General features: G+C 36.8%; 1 protein-coding gene across 1 annotated transcript; it reads right to left on the bottom strand.

Annotated features, from left to right (window-relative positions):
• Positions 1-14632: 14632 nt before the first annotated feature.
• LOC117332155 (myb-like protein X) lies at positions 14633-16348 on the bottom strand. Its single transcript, XM_033891040.1, has 2 exons — positions 16337-16348; positions 14633-15856 (listed from the first exon to the last, which is right to left on the bottom strand). The coding sequence occupies exons 1-2, from the start codon at positions 16346-16348 to the stop codon at positions 14633-14635; spliced, it is 1236 nt and encodes a 411-aa protein (XP_033746931.1).
• Positions 16349-16413: the final 65 nt, after the last annotated feature.

The following is a 16413-nucleotide window of genomic DNA, read 5'->3' as shown; positions in this document are numbered from 1 at the left end:
GTCCATCAACCGCAGCATAACAGGAACTCGCAACCCCTTTTTGAATGCCAGAGGCCCGCAGAAATGACGGGAGCAACCAAACGTTCAGCGAGAATCACAACACAACAACTAGGGTGATCTCCTATCAATCGTGTCATCGAATGTTGGTAAAGGACCCGTCCGCAAGCTTTAAGATCAAGACCTCCTGGACATTCTATACAAACATGATATATTGTGTCAATCAGAATGTTGGATATCGAGCTTTGACGAGATCATTCTACCTGACTGCTTTGCTCACACTTTCCCTAGAACAGTAAAGGTTGTTGTGTTGTGATTTGTTTATGAAAATAATCTACAGTAATTATAATTGTTGAAACTATTCACGAATTTATTTTCTTCCTAAAACTTGATGTTGCGCCAGAGCCTGTGTTCCTACGCTTCTGTTACTTTCCTCACAAAAAAAAAACAGTGTCTTTTATTATATTCGTGATAGTGATTGGTTTGGTTTGATTTTATTTGTTTAACGTCCTATTAACAGCTAAGGTCATTTAAGGACGGCCTCCCGTGTTTGCGATATGCATGCGTGTGGTGAGTGCGTATGTGTGTTTTGGGAGGCTGCGGTATGTACGTGTTAAGTCTCCTTGTGATAGGCCGGAATTTTTGCCGATTTATAGTGCTACCTCACTGAAGCATACTGCCGAAGACACCCAGCAGCACACCCCACCCGGTCACATTATACTGACAATGGGCCAACCAGTCGTCCCACTCCCAAAATGCTGAGCGATAAGCAGGAGTAGCAACTACCATTTTCAATGACTCTGTTATGTCTCGGCCAGGGGACAGAACCCAAAGCCTTCCTCACAGGGGCGAACGCTCAACTGAAGACCAAAAGTGAGGCATTGTCAAGGCAGACATTAGGAAGAAGAAAGTTGTTTAGAAAAAAAGAGAAAAGATAAGATCTCAAATTTAGTCGCCTCTTACGATCATGCAATGGGGCAGCAGGTACAATTCTTACGCCCTACCTGCAGGGACTCGTGATATTGATCTATTCCAAGAACTTGAACATTCAATAAGCCGTTATACAGATACGGAAGACCAGATTATCTTTTGAATAAAGGTTTAGATATATCGAAAATTGAGAATATTTTGAAGTATAATATTGATGAAGCAATCACAGAACGTAGGAACATGAACAAAACTGTAGGGGCCGCGGTGACCGATTGGTTAAGTTGTCCCGACACTTTATCACTAGCCCTCCACCTCTGGGTTGCGAGTTCGAAACCTACGTGGGGCAAATGCCAGGTACTGACCGTAGGCCGGTGGTTTTTCTCCGGGTACTTCGGCTTTCCTCCACCTCCAAAACCTAGCACGTCCTTAAATGACCCTGTCTGTTAACAGGACCTTAAACAAAACAAAAATGTAAATGCTAATGGTAAGTTATTAGCATTGTGTAAATCTACTTACATATACTGATAATGATGAGGTGTGATGATGATGATGATGATATATGATGATGCATGATGATGATGATGATATATGATGATGATGTATATGATGCATGTTGATGATGAAGATGATATATGATGATGCGTGATGTTGATGATATATATGATGATGCGTGATGATGATGATGATGATGATGATGATGATGATGATATACGATGATGTGTGATTATGTGTGATGATTCGTGATAATGGTGATGTATATGATGCATGATGATGACGATGATGATATATGCTGATAATGATGCATGATAATGATGCATGATGGTGATAATATATGATGAAAATGCATGTTTACTTATATGATACATGATGATGATGCAAGATGATGATAATGATATGATGATGATGATCATCATCGCAACATGTATGTGTAAGAGTGTGTGTATGTATGTTTTTTCTTTGTCTGGTTTTTATTTTTGTCATCCATGTCTATTGTTTTAATATGTGAAAATCTTCAAAAAATAAAAGAATTATAAAAAAAAATCCTACTTACATGCGTATTGCTAATGGCGACATTACGGAGACAAGGAAGGAAGTTATACTTTTTATAGTAATAACGGATCAAGTCTTTTTGCCTGTTTACTTGTAGACTGTGAATATATATCAAATGTAAAAACATTTAGTTGTGGAGAGTTTAGTACCTTGTCTGATCATTCACTATTGTCTTTTACTCTTCAAGAAAGGTACCATGATTAGTAATTTTAAAGATAAACTACGTACAGGAAAATTGATCTCAAATGTTGAACGGAATAGAGAAAATAACGATGTCATATCAAATCGCCTATATGATGTAAAAGAACACCTTATCGATGTTTGTAATATACCTTATAATTCTTAAAAAGATGTTGGCAGTTGTATTGATTTTTTTTTATGAAAATATTAATGGAGTAGTTTTAACAAATTGTAATAAAAAAAATGGCGAAGGAAAAGACAATAAATATAAAGTCAACAGAAAGCAAACGATAAACCATGGTTCACTGGAAAGTGTAAACGAAGATATAAGGACTGTAAAACGGCCTTATTATATAATAAAGTCTGCTGAAAACATGCTTCTCTCATCAATATGAAATACTTGTATAAGAAGTAAGAATCAAGATTAAAATGACAATACAACCATCAAGAACGCAATATGGTACATTTTTCTCAAGAAAGTCTAATCCAAAATTGTTTCATTTTTTAAAGGGACGAAATAGTTTTCCACAATCAAATATTACTCTAGAAGATTTTGTTAAATCAGATCCTTGTCTGATCTATTGTACAAATCATTGACATCGAACTATTTCACGCTAATAGGTTTTACTGCCATAACGTCATTGGCAATCAAATAACACGTATCTTGGTTCGTCATTTCAGTGCGTCAAGTATTTATTTTTTTATCACAACATGCGCTGATATCTCATTCTGATTGTGGGTTTTGAGAAAGTTCATTATATGAATCAATTTTATTTATACACATGTAGTTATGATTTTTATCTAAAGAATTCAGAACTAATGTCGAATGATAACATTTCTTTGCATTAATACACATACTTAGGAAAACATAGCAGCTAAACACCTGTTTTTGTTCGGTGTTTAGTAACCTGTAGTAAGACGATTATTCATCATTAAGTATTTACAGGAAAAAAATAATTACCGCCGTCCGTTGATTTACAAAGGTTACTTAAAGGCTAACATCGCCATGGTAAACACATACTGGGATTACCGGATGTTGAAGACACGCAACATACATTCATCGCCTTAGATAAACCTTATACGCTGATCCATGTCAGAGACAATGTTATAATATTGACGTAGGTTTCCGACATGAAAGGTTTATCAAGGATAACAAATGACAGTCCGCTGATCATGTCTTCTTTGAGGTACGTGATCTAGTTGTCAATTCTATATTTTTCAAAAAAATATCAATTCCATGTACACGTACCGATCTACAACATCACAGGACACCAGGGATAATAAAACGCTGATGACTTCCGTTTGTTGTCTGTTATTTTCTGTAATTATGAACCGTGATATTATTGACTTTTATAAGTACAAATAAGTTGACTTAAGGAAAATAGTGCATTACCATGGTATTGATGGCATTGATTTAAATCAATTGTAATTAGAGATATTCTCATGGCATAGCAAGACAATTGTTGGTGCAATTAGTTGCAACTAAATGTCATACGGTCGATATCCAGTCGTCAAAGCGAATGTGGCATGATATCATTTGTCAGACATGGCAATCTGCATGGCTTGTTACCAGAAGTTTCTCGTATCAAGCATAAGTAACGCGTGTGTAAATTAATTATGTTAGTATCATCAGAACGATAATCATTCCCTCGTGACAAAGTCCGGGAGGGGAGACAGCGTTCCGTCCGTACGTAAGTGGGTATGTTCGTATATTCACCTTTTATCATCGCTTTAACAACTTATTTTAAACGGATTTTGATCAGACTCTATATAATGCTCAAGTATGAGTAAAACCCGTATGAGTAAATGTGTTTCAAAGTCCTAGGTCAAGAACAAGGTCACTGTTACTATTTATAGAAAACATTTGTCATCTCTCCAATGACTTCAGTATTTAATGGATTTTATTCAAACTTCATACATTGGTCAAGTATGAGATGACCTCAAACGAGTTTGTATTTCAGGGTGACAAGATCAAGGGCAAAGCCATCGTTAATGTCAGGGCTAATGGCGGCGGAGCGGGCAAACATGATTAAAACCAAAACAATGCAAAAATTAAATCTAATAGACATCTTTTCCAAATAAACATATGTCGTGGAATAATTAATGGTTAAAAAAAACCAAAAGATACAAAACCGAATCAATTGACAAACGGAAATCAATAGGCACGGTTGGGGTACAATCAAGAAATCTAAACCATTGAACTCACAAAAATGTGCGCGAGATGGCGTTGTGGTTTAGTCTACGTCATCGCTAGATACATGTATGTGCACGACGCGCTAATACGTAGCATTAATTTTGCATAATAACAACAGATCAGGGAGATCACTTTATATGGAAGAAAACATAAAATCACGTGACAATACTTCTCCTGAAATGCATTTTCCTTTTCAGCCAACCGCATGAATGAAATTGAGTCATATGAGCGATTTTACGAAGGGTTGTACTAGCAAATATACGTGTTTTGTACCGTTTTGATGGAAACCCCCTGCGGGACGTGGATTTACATCAAAAAATAAAAATAAGTTTAAGATCAGTTCATGGGAATATATACCTTTCTCTCATATCTCGCCATGTTGGATAGAGTTTGCCCATGTAAGATAGCTATGTAAGATAAATCTATCTTACATAGCATTTCACGCGCGCGGATTAATCTGCGTTCAAGGGGGACAACTCTCACAACGTCGTCTGCTTGTGTTCACATCCGACAGTCCTTATCGTCGGTGTCGGTTTTGAAACGTTGGACTTAACTATAAAAATACATACATTCTTAGATAAATATATATCATATCAGCAGTAAATCAATAGGGCTACACGGTTAAACGATTAGACATTTCATCTGAGCGAACATATAACTCCGTTACTGTAACAAACAGTTAGACTACGCCTACAGGCCTGTTGTAACAGTTACAGTACAATACAGACTTGCCTACCCGACAGATTTGTCATTTGTCATTAAAAACATGTAAACACACACAATCACCTGGCAATGACAGGAAGTAAAATAAAAGCCATACATAAAAAAATATAAAAAAGAAAATGTCAAACGTCACAACCTATGAAATGGTTCCGTTTGCGTCAGCAGGGGGCCCTGGAATTTGTTTACTCTACGGTACTGTCAGTAACTGTTAGGCCTACTCAGTAACCAAGACCTGTGTATTTGGAAGTTGGGAATTGGCTCTTAAATGAACGAACATTCGGTAAAAATGACACCCCTCGATGTTCATATAAGAAATATTTATTTCAATTGTAACTCAGAGTCTATATTTGTGTAGAGTAACCATGAAAACTAACTGCCATCCTAGCCTTTCAATATGATCATCGTTAGCCTATCGACTGACCTACCTTCGTCATTCCATCAAGACAACCGGTTAAACACATATAATCCTATGTCACAGAAAAGATCGAATACTCGTATAGAGTCACTGTTCGCTGGTTCACACACGAAGTTGCCAAAATCACAGTGAATTTAAAATTACCAGCCACGAAACATCGCCGCGTCATGGCGATCGAGATCGACATCACTCTCATTGAACTATGAATGGAATTCCAATGACAGTCGTGACGTCATGCAGTGACTAGTATTTTATAAAAAAAATTTGACTTGACATTTAAAAGTACAGTGTGTTCTGTGAAATGATTAAATATGTCGAGGTGCAAATCAAATTATATGTGAAGTTGGGAAACTCATTTCAGCGTTGGCTTTCAGTATTGTTGATAGAACTTCTTTTTCTCGGATGTTGACAATTTGATCACGGCCACGTAAAAGTCGGTCAAGTTACGGTAATTTTTATCGGCGAATTGTTCATTCGTTCATCACTTAACCACAAAATGAATGAAATTTGTGTGCAAACATAGTTTGCCAAAAATAGGGTATGATCTTTCAGAATATCACAAGTATATTTAGTAAAAACGTCAAATAAAGAAATTAAAAAAATTGAAGAAAATGGATGGCTGAGGGACACTTTCGCCAGAAATTCGGTAATGATATGAGAGAAAAAGACTCTTTCATTATGTGTGTATGTAGGATAGGGATATTCCACCCTCGGGATCACAAAATGTGGTAAAACCCTCGGCAAGCCTCGGGTTTCACCACATTTTGTGACCCCTCGGGTGGAATGTCCCTATCCTACATATACACATATGAAAGAGTCTTATATTCTTTTTATTGAAGCTCCTTCCCAACTTCAAACTTTTCAAGTGTTACATCTTGTTGATATAGTAGGAGTAGTTGTTTATTTCACCGTTTTGTTAATGTCTGGAGGTCTTCTAACTTGAGCACCAGACGGAGTATAACGTTCTACGTTATTCTTGTTTTTGGTTGTGGCCGAGTGACTAAACGTACCCCTCTCATCATGCAGTCCTTACAGATGCAATTGTTTAGTCAGTGAAGAACACAGTTTATTTGCTGTTTTCCACGCCACAATCCAACGTAGAATAGATGAATATACTGCACCCGTTTTCTTTCTCCTTCCTAACAAACCTAAAACGTCCTTTGCCAATGACAATGTCGTACCTTTGAGTCGGCATAGAGCATTACCAAATCGAGATTATTCAATTTGACTGCAACTACGTTAACATGGTAATGACACAATTTATGACCGTTTGGGCTGTCGTGTTTCATTAGGACTTTCCGTCCAGTGAGATGGCGTTTTTGAAGTTCCTGCAATCAAACAAACACTAATACAATGTATCATACAAACAACAAAACAAACAAAACTTCATTGATAATAAAGTATCAAATGATAATTAGTAACAATAAATCGAAAACATCGAGCTATAGATATTTATAAAAGAGACAATTGTCTGTTTAGCTATAGACTTGAAACTTGGAATTTTGTAAATAAACTTTGTTAGCCTGAGCGTATGAGATAACTTAATGTCAAGTAGGTGACTTTGAAGCCATTTTTTTTTAATGATATAGGGACATTTTTATGGAGATCTATCAACTTTGCCTATAGACCATGTCATATCTAAGATTTTCAAAGTCAATGAATTATAACATGCATCCTCAAAGTAGATAATGATAGACGTTACCAAAAAAACACTGCAGACTAATCTCAAATCATATGGGATTGTTGTTGTCTCCTTGACGGCGTTAGATTCTGTTGAATGGTATTTGATAGCTAAAGCATTAGATTCTTTTAATTTTGGTATGTCTTTACGGAATTGGTTCAAGATTACAAAAGCTGCATTACTCACAATGGTCATATGTCATGTCTCTTTGATCTCGGTTGATGCCGCCGTCAAGGTGATCCTCTTTCACCATATATTTTTACAGTTGGAGTCGGGTTATTAGCACTGTCTCTTAGATCTGACAATTGAATTAAATGTGTTATGATAACAGGAAAGGAGTTTGTACTTGGGTAGTATGCTGATGATGCATATCTCCTCCTAGATGGTTCTAGTTACTCTTTTCAACTGTGGTAAATACTTTAGAAGACTTTGCTAGGATATCTGGTGAATTGATAAATTGCAATCAAGTCTAATTTGGATTGGGAGAAAGAAATATTCACAAGAGGGAATATGTCAAGATTTAAACCTAAAATGATCAACGTACGGATTTAAACTCGGTCTTACGTTCTCAATTAGTCCTAATCTACAGTACATGGAAAAGGTTGTGTTTTGAATGTAAGCTTCAGCAAACTAGCAAAGTACATATGTAATGGGATTCTTGTCTTGGTGAGGTGTACACAAGAAACCAAACTTCAGCTTACAGTTCTTCCTACAAACACTGTTATAAAGTCGTACGAACAAGTCAAAAGGCCATTCGAATGTAATAACCAGGGATTTCAGAGGGATCATGATGCTTACTATTGAGTAGATTTATTCGGGTCTATGTAAAACTGATTCATTCACTAACCTCTTTTCTTTCATTTTAATATAAGAAAGATAGATGAAGAACTTTCCGACAAACAGAGATAATAAACTTCCGCTATCAAACTATCAATGTTAATTTCGCATTGAAGTCGGCCTAAAAATAGTTTTACACTTAGAGACCACTCACCGAAACATTGCTTTGTGCCATCAAATGTGGTTCCCTTGGATATACATTTAACCCAAATTGATTGAAGATGCTCTTGCCTAATGAACTGTTGTACATGCTGCCCCCATCGCATGATCGTAAGAGGCGACTAAATTTCGGATCTTATATTTTCTCTTCTTTCTGAACAACTTTCTTCTTCCTAATGTCTCCCTTGATAATGCCTCACTTTTGGCATTTAGTTGAGCGTTCGCCGCTGTGAGGAAGGCTTTTGGGTTCTGTCCCCTGGCCGAGACATACCAGAGTCTTTAAAAATGGTAGTTGCTACTCCTGCTTAGCGCTCAGCATATTAGGAGTGGGACGACTGGTTCGCACGTTGTCAGTATAATGTGACCGGGTGGGGTGTCCTGCTGGGTGTCTTCGGCAGTATGCTTCAGTGAGGTAGCACTATAAATCGTCAAAAGTTCCGGCCTATCACAAGGAGACTTAACACGAACATACCGCAGCCTCGCAAAGCACACATACGCACTAGCCACACGCATGCATGTCGCACGCACGGGAGGCCATCCTTAAATGACCTTAGCTGTTAATAGGACGTTAAACAAAATAAACCAAACCAAACCTAATGAACTGATTACGTAATGAAATTACTAAACTAAGAACGCATATTGTCACAAAACGGATGAAAAATAATTATTAATTTTAACTAAATAAGAAAGTTTGAAACATAGACTAAATACCAAAGTATCAAAACAGTAAGATAATATTTATTTCTTAAGCGTTTTTTTTTTGGGGGGGGGGGGGATCAAATATTTATAAACAAATGACATTTGGAATGTCATCCATATCAGTGCATTTTAAAATTATTTAGCATTTAGAGTGCTTTATCATTTACCCTAATACTTCCCAACGATCAAAACGTTACCATATGTGCAAAGAGATGATTTTTTGCTTCGATTTGTGTTATCCCAATGACTTGTTAAATGATAGTAGACATAGACCACTGTAACACTCCAAACCTTAATGCACACGTGTGCCTTTCCTAATAAGCATGTATAACAACCCGTAGCACACATGTACTTAATGCCTACATGTACAGGTCACGTCATTAAATGGGGGTTGCTGTTAATTATAACTCGGACGTTAAATACGATATATTGCATGACCGATAATGACTAAACAAATCTTGCAATAATATTTCCCCCTTACCCTAATCTCATTGTTATTTTGACAATCCTTTTAACATTTTCAAATAAATGGCAAATATGTCCACGATTTAAAATATGATATTAACGCGCTTCTATACCACTTACATAATCGCGTCTGACGGAAACTTTAAACACCTAGTACAGTACCATTCTCACAATTTGTATCTGCTATTCGGTAATTCGGTATTGAAGTAATTTCCCCCAATTTTTTTCATTTTTGGCAAAAAGATGGCGCTTTATTCCTGCATATGTGTAAACATAGGGCTACGGAGGCTACCAATAGCACATTCAACCTATCGTATTTGCTTCGTAGTCAATTTCGAAACCCCGCATTTGAGTAGGATCCAGGAAATACCCTACTCTGAATATACACATTTTAGCGAGAATTTTATTCGATTTCTGTTTGCGATGAAAATATTGCATAAATCATGCTTTTTTATACTCATTGTTAGGGTCGCCGTCATGTTTTGGCACGGTGATTGAGTGACATAGTGGCAACAAAAATAGTTTTACACTTAGAGACCACTCACCGAAACATTGCTTTGTGCCATCAAATGTGGTTCTCTTGGATATACATTTAACCCAAATTAATTGAAGATGCTCTTGCCTAATGAACTGTTGTACATGCTGCCCCCATCGCATGATCGTAAGAGGCGACTAAATTTCGGATCTTATCTTTTCTCTTCTTTCTGAACAACTTTCTTCTTCCTAATGTCTCCCTTGATAATGCCTCACTTTTGGCATTTAGTTGAGCGTTCGCCGCTGTGAGGAAGGCTTTGGGCTCTGTCCCCTAGCCGATAATACCAGAGTCTTTAAAAATGGTAGTTTCTGCTCCTGCTTAGCGCTCAGCATATTAGGAGTGGGACGACTGGTTCGCACGTTGTCAGTATAATGTGACCGGGTGGGGTGTCCTGCTGGGTGTCTTCGGCAGTATGCTTCAGTGAGGTAGCACTATAAATCGGCAAAAGTTCCAGCCTAGCACAAGGAGACTTAACACGAACATACCGCAGCCTCCCAAAGCACACATACGCACTCGTCACACACATGCATGTCGCACGCACGGGAGGCCGTCCTTAAATGACCTTAGCTGTTGATAGGACGTTAAACAAAATAAACCAAACCTAATGAACTGATTACGTAACGAAATTACTAAACTAAGAACGCACATTGTCACAAAACGGATGAAAAATTATTTTTGATTTTAACTAAATAAGAAAGTTTGAAACATAGACTAAATACCAAAATATCAAAATAGTAAGATAATATTTATTTCTTAAGCGGTTTTTTTTTTTGGGGGGGGGGGGGGGGGGGGGGGGGGGGATCAAATATTTATAAACAAATGACATTTGGAATGTCATCCATATCAGTGCATTTTAAAATTATTTAGCATTTAGAGTGCTTTATCATTTACCCTAATACTTCCCAACGATCAAAACGTTACCATATGTGCAAAGAGATGATTTTTTGCTTCGATTTGTGTTATCCCAATGACTTGTTAAACGATAGTAGACATAGCAGACCACCCTGTAACACTCCAAGCCTTAATACACACGTGTGCCTTTCCTAATAAGTATGTATAACAACCCGTAGCACACATGTACTTAATGCCTACATGTACAGGTCACGTCATTAAATGGGGGTTGCTGTTAATTATAACTCGGACGTTAAATACGATATATTGCATGACCGATAATGACTAAACAAATCTTGCAATAATATTTCCCCCTTACCCTAATCTCATTGTTATTTTGACAATCCTTTTAACATTTTCAAATAAATGGCAAATATGTCCACGATTTAAAATATGATATTAACGCGCTTCTATACCACTTACATAATCGCGTCTGACGGAAACTTTAAACACCTAGTACAGTACCATTCTCACAATTTGTATCTGCTATTCGGTAATTCGGTATTGAAGTAATTTCCCCCAATTTTTTTCATTTTTGGCAAAAAGATGGCGCTTTATTCCTGCATATGTGTAAACATAGGGCTACGGAGGCTACCAATAGCACATTCAACCTATCGTATTTGCTTCGTAGTCAATTTCGAAACCCCGCATTTGAGTAGGATCCAGGAAATACCCTACTCTGAATATACACATTTTAGCGAGAATTTTATTCGATTTCTGTTTGCGATGAAAATATTGCATAAATCATGCTTTTTTATACTCATTGTTAGGGTCGCCGTCATGTTTTGGCACGGTGATTGAGTGACATAGTGGCAACAAAAATAGTTTTACACTTAGAGACCACTCACCGAAACATTGCTTTGTGCCATCAAATGTGGTTCTCTTGGATATACATTTAACCCAAATTAATTGAAGATGCTCTTGCCTAATGAACTGTTGTACATGCTGCCCCCATCGCATGATCGTAAGAGGCGACTAAATTTCGGATCTTATCTTTTCTCTTCTTTCTGAACAACTTTCTTCTTCCTAATGTCTCCCTTGATAATGCCTCACTTTTGGCATTTAGTTGAGCGTTCGCCGCTGTGAGGAAGGCTTTGGGCTCTGTCCCCTAGCCGATAATACCAGAGTCTTTAAAAATGGTAGTTTCTGCTCCTGCTTAGCGCTCAGCATATTAGGAGTGGGACGACTGGTTCGCACGTTGTCAGTATAATGTGACCGGGTGGGGTGTCCTGCTGGGTGTCTTCGGCAGTATGCTTCAGTGAGGTAGCACTATAAATCGGCAAAAGTTCCAGCCTAGCACAAGGAGACTTAACACGAACATACCGCAGCCTCCCAAAGCACACATACGCACTCGTCACACACATGCATGTCGCACGCACGGGAGGCCGTCCTTAAATGACCTTAGCTGTTGATAGGACGTTAAACAAAATAAACCAAACCTAATGAACTGATTACGTAACGAAATTACTAAACTAAGAACGCACATTGTCACAAAACGGATGAAAAATTATTTTTGATTTTAACTAAATAAGAAAGTTTGAAACATAGACTAAATACCAAAATATCAAAATAGTAAGATAATATTTATTTCTTAAGCGGTTTTTTTTTTTTGGGGGGGGGGGGGGGGGGGGGGGGGGGATCAAATATTTATAAACAAATGACATTTGGAATGTCATCCATATCAGTGCATTTTAAAATTATTTAGCATTTAGAGTGCTTTATCATTTACCCTAATACTTCCCAACGATCAAAACGTTACCATATGTGCAAAGAGATGATTTTTTGCTTCGATTTGTGTTATCCCAATGACTTGTTAAACGATAGTAGACATAGCAGACCACCCTGTAACACTCCAAACCTTAATGCACACGTGTGCCTTTCCTTATAAGTATGTATAACAACCCGTAGCACACATGTACTTAATGCCTACATGTACAGGTCACGTCATTAAATGGGGTTGCTGTTAATTATAACTCGGACGTTAAATACGATATATTGCATGACCGATAATGACTAAACAAATCTTGCAATAATATTTCCCCCTTACCCTAATCTCATTGTTATTTTGACAATCCTTTTAACATTTTCAAATAAATGGCAAATATGTCCACGATTTAAAATATGATATTAACGCGCTTCTATACCACTTACATAATCGCGTCTGACGGAAACTTTAAACACCTAGTACAGTACCATTCTCACAATTTATATCTGCTATTCGGTAATTCGGTATTGAAGTAATTTCCCCCAATTTTTTTCATTTTTGGCAAAAAGATGGCGCTTTATTCCTGCATATGTGTAAACATAGGGCTACGGAGGCTACCAATAGCACATACAACCTATCGTATTTGCTTCGTAGTCAATTTTGAAACCCCGCATTTGAGTAGGATCCAGGAAATACCCTACTCTGAATATACACATTTTAGCGAGAATTTTATTCGATTTCTGTTTGCGATGAAAATATTGCATCAATCATGCTTTTTTATACTCATTGTTAGGTTCGCCGTCATTATGTTTTGGCACGGTAATTGAGTGACATAGTGGTAACACACTTGATTTTCACCTAGGCGGCCGGGATTTGATTCCCCAATCGGACATGAAAAACGTATGGGGTCACCCGACTACGTTGGTTTTCTTCGGGTACTCCGACTTCCTCCCATAGTACGACTCCTCGCGCGCTTCCAACCCAGCCAACACGACTGATTAACATTAGTTGACATAACATTTACCATTGCTGTAAAATAACTAAATTTTACTTAATATATTTGTTGGCATTTAGATTTTCCTAGAATAGAGCATTTTCACTGATGCAGAAAGATGATATAATGTTTTGTTTATAAAGCATAATGGTTTTTTTCAGTATCCTTAACTACTTTTCTGAGGACGGCGTGGAATCCACAGGACGGGTAGTAGACATGGTACTTCGGGATAATGTGGACTTGGTTTTCGGACACGCATCCTCACGTGGTAAGATGAATGGTAACCGGGGGAACCCCTGTCTGATAATGAATAATGCCTTTACAAGACGTACACTTTTCCATGGTTAATGGAAACTCTACTGTATAGAACGGATTTTATCCTCAACAAGATCTCATCTGAAGATGTTTTTATCACAAATGTTATACGTTGAATTCACCCTTGTAATATTTTGTATTTTCGTATGTTACGAGTGTAATATAACTTGCATCGTTTTTCATTAGCCGCGCCATTTAGAAATCGATTTTAATGTCTTAATATAGACATTGACGTGACATCACGAACTGTGCATGGCGCAACAAAATTGCTGTCTCTCCTTGATCACAGTAGGTCCTCTACATTGAGACTTTCAACCAGTCTTAACTCTTCTCGATATTTTGATTTTTGGCCGCCAAGGCTCACAAACATTAAAAAAGGAAAGCTTTTAGAACTCAATTGATAAAAACTCATATGAAATGAAAATTAATTTAAGATCCTATCAGGTTCTTAAAGAGTTAATATTTGATATGAGCTTGTCCTATCAAATACCAAAGTTGCTGTTTCTATTCTCTTTCTTTTCTGTCTTTCTCTTCCTGCCACTCTCCTCCTATCCAATATAAACCCCTCCTTCAAACACCTACAGTGTATTAGTAACTATAATATGTATCATTTATCGTATAGTCAATTTCATGTCGTATTGAGTGTGCCTGGTTCCATTGGTCTTGTCGGCGAAGTTAGCCAAATATATGAATTCGAAGTGAGACCTAATAAGGATTACAAGTGAATATAGAGAGCGGTACTGAGCACAGGATGTGACGAACATAAGAAAACAGAAGGATTTGTGTGGAAGAAAAGTAATCTACTTACGTCGACAAGACCAGATAAACTGTTCTTTATCTTACAAAACCCTACACATTCTATTTATTGTTGTTGTTCTTTATCTGTTCTGCTCCTTTCATTACTTTTTTGTTGGTGTTCCTTATCTATTCTGCTCCTTTCATGATACTTTTGTTGGTGTTCCTTATCTATCATGCTCCTTTCATTATACTTTTGTTGGTGTTCCTTATCTATTTTGCTCCTTTCATTATACTTTTGTTTGTGTTCCTTATCTGTTCTGCTTTCATTATACTTTTGTTGATGTTCCTTATCTATTCTGCTCCTTTCATGATACTTTTGTTGGTGTTCCTTATCTATTCTGCTCCTTTCATTATACTTTTGTTCGTGTTCCTTATCTATTCTGCTCCTTTCATTATACTTTTGCTTGTGTTCCTTATCTGTTCTGCTCCTTTCATAATATTTTTGTTGATGTTCCTTATCTGTTCTGCTCCTTTCATTATATTTTTGTTGGTGTTCCTTATCTATTCTGCACCTTCCATGATACTTTTGTTGGTGTTCCTTATCTATTCTGCTCCTTTCATTATACTTTTGTTGGTGTTCCTTATCTGTTCTGCTCCTTTCATAATATTTTTGTTGATGTTCCTTATCTGTTCTGCTCCTTTCATTATATTTTTGTTGATGTTCCTTATCTGTTCTGCTCCTTTCATTATATTTTTGTTGGTGTTCCTTATCTATTCTGCTCCTTTCATTATATTTTTGTTGGTGTTCCTTATCTATTCTGCTCCTTTCGTTATACTTTTGTTGATGTTCCTTATCTATTCTGCTCCTTTCATTATATTTTTGTTGGTGTTTCTTATCTGTTCTGCTCCTTTCATTATATTTTTGTTGGTGTTCCTTATCTGTTCTGCTCCTTTCATTATATTTTTGTTGGTGTTCCTTATCTGTTCTGCACCTTTCATAGTCTTTTTGTTGGTGTTCCTTATCTATTCTGCTCCTTTCATTATATTTTTGTTGGTGTTCCTTATCTATTCTGCTCCTTTCATTATACTTTTGTTTGTGTTCCTTATCTATTCTGCTCCTTTCATTACATTTTTGTTGGTGTTCCTTATCTATTCTGCTCCTTGCATGATACTTTTGTTGGTGTTCCTTATCTATTTTGCTCCTTTCATTATACTTTTGCTTGTGTCCCTTATCTGTTCTGCTTCTTTCATAGTCTTTTTGTTGGTGTTCCTTATCTATTCTGCTCCTTTCATTATACTTTTGTTGGTGTTCCTTATCTATTCTGCTCCTTTCTATCGCTATCCCTGTCTTCGTTAAAATACAATATTAGTATAAATAATCTGTTCCGAGACAAAATTTGTATATACACCCTTGTTACGGAAAGAATGTAAGTAGGTTATATAACTTTTGTCCAATCCACTTTTCTTTTATTTGCTATGAAATTGATGTGAATTAAACTAAACATGATATGCGTTCGAGTCAGTGATATGAACATTTATCTGCACAAGGTCATATTATACTGACATCGATCTAACGTTCCTCCAAAATATATGGATGAGATCTTGTTGAGTGTGAAAATCCTGCTATTCCGTTCATCAAGAGGGAAACGTGAGTTTACTGCATTCAATGTATGCCGAAAATACACCGAAAATGCTTGCCGAATATGACAATGAACAGAAAGAAAGAGTGATTAAAGAATTCATTATTAAGCGGAATGCGTTCAATATCAAAAGAGATCAAATACGATCACCGCTTCAATATGCATATTTACAATATTTTATCAATTACGAGAAGAAGCATATCTTTTTCCTCTGGCTTATATTTTGACTGATGCGCTTTCAATAAATGTTTTTAGCAACAAGAAT

The sequence above is a fragment of the Pecten maximus genome, chromosome 8 (genome assembly GCF_902652985.1).
Source record: "Pecten maximus chromosome 8, xPecMax1.1, whole genome shotgun sequence".
NCBI classification, from domain to species: Eukaryota; Metazoa; Mollusca; class Bivalvia; order Pectinida; family Pectinidae; genus Pecten; species Pecten maximus.
Note: the sequence above shows the minus strand (reverse complement) of the source record. Positions and strands in the feature narration are given on the sequence as shown.